Here is a 6107-nt window from a genome sequence, read left to right on the forward strand (position 1 = left end):
CTGGCCTTCTTGCTCCCTGTGGTGGGGTCCAGGGGTCTGGTCGTCTGGTCGGCTTCCCTAGGTGGCACATGTCCCAGTTCTCCCATCCCCTACCCCCCACCCAGCCTCGCTTGGTTTCCAGGGGTTCCCCAGAACCTGAGGCCCAGTAGCCGTACTGACCAGGCCCCTGGAGGCCTCACTCCCACATGGTCTCCACCCCCAAGGCCCAGGGCACGACTGTCCTTGTTGAGGCCAGTGCCTTTCCTCCGTTGAACTGCAGTGCAAGTGTGTCCTGAGAGCAGGTGGTCTCTTTCCCCTTAAAGAAGCTATTCCCCCCCACACACCCGCTTCACCCAGCTCCAAGCAAGGACAGGCCTTTGCTCCCAGAGACCCCCGATTGTCCCCCAGCAGCCTCCCTGACCACTGAAAGGCAGCACAGGTCTGTATCTGGGCCAGAAGCTGAGCCTGCCCAATGAATTCCTCAACAAGGCAGCTGGGGTCCATCTGTGGGTGGCCATCCTGCCTTGTCCCTCCTCAGAACCCACTAGCCTGGGTGGAGAACCCAGTCCACCCCACCCCGGTCCCCCTGAGCTCTTGGGGAGCAGGGAGGGTGCTATGCCGGCGATGGCTGCTTGTCCGCCTGGAGACCCAAGGGATGGAGGCAGTGCGGGGTCTGGTGGGGCCAGCCAGCTGGGGACGTGGTGCACAGATCAGCGACCCACTCCAGGCAGTGCGGACAGCCAGGCAGCGGGGCCTGGAGACTTGGGACACGAGCCGAGTGAGAGAGAACCCCTTTATTGTGAAACCCTGGTGCAGGCACTTGACGTTGAGGCCTCTGGAAGGTGGGAGGTCACCACCTCCTGCATAGGGTGCCACCACCCCACAGAGAAGCCCCTCGACGGAGGACCCACACCCCCAACATGTTGAGCAGGTTCGTGTCCAGAGCTTACTAGATCAGCTCCGTCCTGGAAGAAGGGAGGATGAGGGTCACCCACTGACCAGAAACCCCGGCTCTCAGTGGCAGGGCCAGGTGGACAGAGGTAGAGCGTGCAGAGCTCTGGGCCAAGGTCTGGAGCCTGAGTCCAAGTCTGCACTGGCGTGTGCCCCCTCCCCCCGCCCCCTCCAGGCTGGAGCCCCCTGTGCCAACCAGCTCTTCACACCTTAGAAGCACCTGCAGCAGCCCCCACAGCCAAGGAGAAAGCGCTGGCTTTTGTCCACTGGATGCCGCCGCCCGCCTGAGCCCCCCGAACGGTACACACAGGATCTCAGCAGCAGCACCACCACCCCTGCACCCCTACAGCAGGCGCTGAGGGAAGGGGAAGTGACAGTGCGGCCACCTCCGTTCAAGCTTCTTGCTGGTCATGGAAGCTGGCCCTCCCCTCAGGCAGCCACGGATTCACACGTGCCTGCACACGCCTTGACACGTAGGTACCAGGAGCACACGTTAGTGCACACGTGCCACACACAGCACAGGTGAACACACGGCTCCAGAATGACTTTCTGATTTGGTACCTGGTGGCTGTCCCTACCCTGCCAGCCTCCAGGAAAGACCCCGCCCAGCTTTCAGACTCGGGGCTCCGCATTTTCCAGAGTAGCGCCGTACTTGGGGGCTGAGAAGCTCTGACAACTAAGACCCCCACTTCAGTCTCCAGGGGGCCCTCCAGAGACAGTCCTCTGGGACTCAGGAGATCTGGAGACAGACACACTCCCCAGAGGGACCCCTTATGGCATCCAGGTGAGGTCCTGAGGGAGACCCAGATTGCTGGGAGGAGGCAGGGGGAGCAAGGCCGCTCTGCCTAGACTCCTGCCCCAGTGGCTTGCACGCAGGCACACTTCTGTGCGTTCACATGCATACGAGGACTGCCCACAAGGAGCAGTGTGCAGGCGAGGGGTCCCAGGCTAGGGTCGGGCCTGCTGGCCACAGAGGTGCTGGGAGGCACTCCTCGTGGGAATCCGGCAGGCTGAGGGAATCCTGCAGTTCGAGTGGCCGGCCGGCACATTCCCCTCACTGCTCAATATCCAGGCTGCCCGGTGACTGCGGTGGCTCCGGGGGCTTGAAGCTGAGGACCTCCTGGTAGGTGAGCTCTGGGGAGCCAAGGAAAGGGTGAGCTCCCGCGGTCGCTGGTGGCTGACCCGTCTCCCCTGCTACCCCAGCCCATCACCCCGAGGGCAGCCTCAGCTGCCCGCCCCCCCCTCCTTCTGGAGTCTGCCCTGTGCTGCCCGCCCCCCAGGTCCCTGCTGGACACCCCTCACCCCATCTCTACCTGCCCCACCCTGGAGGGGGGGGCAGCGCTCTGGGAGGAACTAGAACACTTCCAGGAGGAAGCAGGCAACTCGTAGCCTCCGGGGGAATGAAGCCCTCAGGCCCTGGGCTCCACCTCTCCCACCCAGCCCTCCTCAAGCTCACCCTTCCACTCCTCCACGGTCCGCTCCTTGGCCTCAACGCTTTCATCATAGGGCTCAGCCTCGGGCTCATCGTCGGGGTCGTGGTACTGGCTGAAGTAGGCATGGGCCAGGGCCTCGGCCGCACTGACCCTCTGGTCACTGTCCAGCACCAGCATCCTTCCCAGGAGATCCACAGCTACAGAGTGGCCAGTGGAAGGGGGGTGGTCACTTAGGCATCTAGGGCCAGACGTGGAGCCCAGCCCAGACCCAGGGCGCATCCTCACCCAGGGGGTTGGCTCCACGGAAGATGCTCCTGAGGTCCTTCTGGGGCATGGGGGGCAGGGACTGGATGTACGTCCGGGCCTGGGGGCACAGAGGAAGGGCCTGCGGGGGGCTGCTCACACCCTCCCTCCCCTGGCCCCAAGCCAGGCAGGCGCTTGCTGAGAGAAGCCCCCGGACTCATTCCCTCCAACAGGCCTGGACAAGAACATGCACAGACCAGAAGCATCTCCCACTTGGGGGTTAGCGGCTCGAGCACCCCACTTGGCTCTCGATGCCTGGAGCCCCGGGGCCTGGTGTCACCCCACTGCTCTGGGCAAGGGCACTGTTGGTTAGTGCTGGGGTTGTGCCCTTGTTGACCCTCCTGCCCCAACGAACGTCTTCCCTGTTCACCTGTTTCTCCCTTAAGGGGTCAGGCACTGCCTCAGGCTCCATTCCGCTGTGACCCATGCTCCCCGCAGGCTCCCTGGTCTACTCCCACAGAGCCCCTCCCTCCAGAGTACCTGAGGGCATGGTTAGCAGAGGGAGCCGGGAGCTGGTGACTCACGTGTTCCGATGATATTTTTGCTAGAACCTCAGGGCTGGGCGTGCCCACCACCTCCATGATCCGCTTCAGCTGGTCGATGTCTGCCTGGCTGAGGAAATGCCCACTGGCCAGGAGTAGACCCTTCCCAGCCCCCAGATCCCAGACCTTGGGACACTGCCCCAAACCTGCTCTCCTACAGCGGGGGGCAGAGGAGGCGAGACCAGCCAGAAAGGGCCAGTGCCACATCCCCTGAGACCCACCCAGCAGAAAGGGACCCAGCCTGGGGCAAGGATACAGTCATTTCCTGGGAAGAGGGCCTTTCCCTGGAGCAGCTCAGCCATGATGCAGCCCACAGACCAGATGTCCACTGTTGGCGAAGGAGTCTCCATTAGTCTGCCCTCCCCAAGCCCCCCTCAGAGAATCAGGGGGCTGTCCGGACAGTGCCAGCCCAGTGGCCTCTCGGTCACACCTGGGCCCAAAGACAGCAGCCCGCTTACTCCTCTAGACCCAACCCTGGGAGGGGGAGGAGTTAGCCCAAGACCTGCTGTGCTCAGTACCTCTAAGGTCTGTTTTGGAACGATGGTCCCAAACCTTGCCTGTCCCCAAGGCTGGACAGAAGCACTCCCCGCACCCCCCCCCCCCACGCAAGGTCCTTGGCCTTTGGCCCCATAAGCCCCCACCCTCCCCAGGCCCTGGCCTGCCTGCCCACCCTGGTCCAACACAACCCGTGTGCCCCCATATGGGCTGACATCACCTGTCTGGTTGTAGTGCATCCAGTTGAGCATGATCTCAGGCGCGCGGTACCAGCGGGTGGCCACATAGCCGGTCATCTCCTCATCAGCCTGGCGGGCTAGCCCAAAGTCCAGGATCTAGAGTGACCACCAGGCCTGTCAGTGCCTCCAGGCAGGCCCCCTCTGCCGGCCAGCAGGGTGACCGCCCCGCCCGCACGGCCAGCTCACCCTAAGCTCACAGTCCTCGTTCACAGCCACGTTGCTGGGCTTCAGGTCCTGTGGGGCAGGCAGGGCGTGAACGCAGGAGCAGGGCAGCGCCAGCCCTGACCCTCACCCGGTGGCCACACCTACCCGGTGGATGATCCCCGCGGAGTGGATGTACTGCAAGGGGGAGACAGGGCGAGCGTCAGGTTGTGGCCACCACATCCCACCCTGCGCCCACCTGCGTGGCGCCCACCTTGAGCCCGCGCAGCAGCTGGTAAACCAGGAACTGGACGTGCTCGTCGCTCAGCGCCTGGCACTTGACGATGTTGTTCAGGTCGGCGCCCATCAGGGTGGTCACCAGGTACCTGGGAGGGGTCAGGGGTCAGGACCCCCCCCCCCCCCCCCGCCCCATACAAGCTCTCGCTCAGCTGCCACGGTGGCTGCCACTCACACTTCGCTGAAGTCCTCAATGGAGGTGGCCGGCGTGAACACGTCCAGCAGCCCGATGACCTGGGAGGGGGGCGGGAGTCAGGCCAGCCCCGCCCCGCCCCGCCCCGCCCCGCCTCGCCCCGCTGACCCGCCCCAGGGCTCTCTGCTCACGTTCTCGTGCTTCAGGTGTTTGAGCAGCCGCAGCTCGCGGTAGGTCCTCCGCGCGTGGATCAGTGACTGGAAGGGTCGCGACAGCTTCTTCACTGCCACCTTCTGGCGCAGCCGCGTGTCGTAGGCCGAGCTGCAAGGCGGGCAAGTGAGGCCGCGCGGGCGCAGAGGGGGGACCCAGCTGTGCGCCCCCAGGCCCTGCTCCTTTTGGGCCTAATCTCGCCCTCTGAGCGCACTTTTGCTCGGAGGACCCCTAGGGTGCACTGCCTTCGGTGCAGCCAGCCCCTGACCGGCCTGGAAAGCCTCTCCTCTGAGCCTCCTCTGGGCCGGATCGCACCCTCCAGTCCGCCCCTTCCCACCAGTATTCAGGCCCACGAGGTCCTGGCCTGCCCCCACCTGGGAGTCCTAGAGCAGGACCCGGATCTTCTCCCCCAACTCAGCATGAGGCTAGGGGAGGGTCTCCAATGACCAGGCCGGGAAAACAACCACTGCAAATTGTTCTCCTGTTCCCCTGTGGGCCCATGCATGGGGGTGGGTGGGTGGGGCTCCCCAGGTGGTTCCAGAGCCACCTCCAAAGCCCCTGGACCCCCAACGCCTCTGAATATTCAAAATATGGACAAAAAACTGGCCAAGGGTGTTTACTGGATTATTATTTTTTAAGAATGAAAAACTGGACAACACGAAATGTTCAACAGAGGGTGGTATCTGGACCCCCACTCCACTCCCCAGCTCCTCACCAGCCTCACCCACCTACTCTTCCTCAGCAGAGACAAAATGGTCACTGGCATCATCTCCAAATGCAAATAGTCTGTCACCCCCACCCTCTCAGAGTCCCACTGCCCCCAGCACTGGAGCCGTGCTAACAGCCATGCCTTTACCAAGACTGTTGGGTCACCGATGCCCAGAACTTCCCTCTCTCCCAGTTTACCTCCACTCTCTAGGACCCTGCTTCCCCCAGAAATGAGTGTGCACAGGACAGGATGCTCATGGGCCCAGGTGGTGGTGGAGGAGAGCCAGCCAGGTGCCTGGGGCACCCAGGCCCCTTCCCCCAGCCTGTCGCCTGCTGGGGAAGGTCCAAGTCACTTCTGGGGAGGCAAGCAGGGGAGTGGCTCCTCATGTGGGGCAGCGGACCTTTTCCCCCAGTGCTGTCTACACAATCTGGTGACACAGAATTGGCACTAGGTCACCAGCTTCACCGTGGGAGCCCAGGAGAGGGCCGTCACCTGCACCGGGGCAACAGAGCAATGGGGAGAGACCCAGGCCTCGCTCAGGGAGCTGCCCCCCCCCCTAGGGACCCCCGAAGGTGGCTCCAGTTGAGAGGTGAATCCAGCAAAGACTCTATGCGGGGCCACTAACGCATCATCCCTGACCCTCTTCCTGCCCTTGAGGTCTTAGAGATGAAGTCA

At 63.5% G+C, this 6107-nt stretch overlaps 1 protein-coding gene across 1 annotated transcript; it reads right to left on the reverse strand.

Moving 5' to 3' along the window:
* Positions 1-758: 758 nt before the first annotated feature.
* MAPK11 (mitogen-activated protein kinase 11) lies at positions 759-4914 on the reverse strand (the record flags this gene model as incomplete). The annotated part of the gene is made up of 11 exons (XM_040467141.1): positions 759-2064; positions 2387-2560; positions 2649-2727; positions 3191-3270; positions 3465-3536; positions 3924-4038; positions 4129-4176; positions 4252-4281; positions 4358-4469; positions 4556-4614; positions 4705-4914. Coding segments are annotated over 11 exons (1059 nt in total), but the record flags the coding sequence as incomplete, so codon positions are not given.
* Between the last annotated feature and the right edge of the window lie 1193 nt (positions 4915-6107).

This window comes from Herpailurus yagouaroundi, unplaced genomic scaffold, assembly GCF_014898765.1.
Source record: "Herpailurus yagouaroundi ecotype Mexico unplaced genomic scaffold, PumYag 67213, whole genome shotgun sequence".
NCBI lineage: Eukaryota > Metazoa > Chordata > Mammalia > Carnivora > Felidae > Herpailurus > Herpailurus yagouaroundi.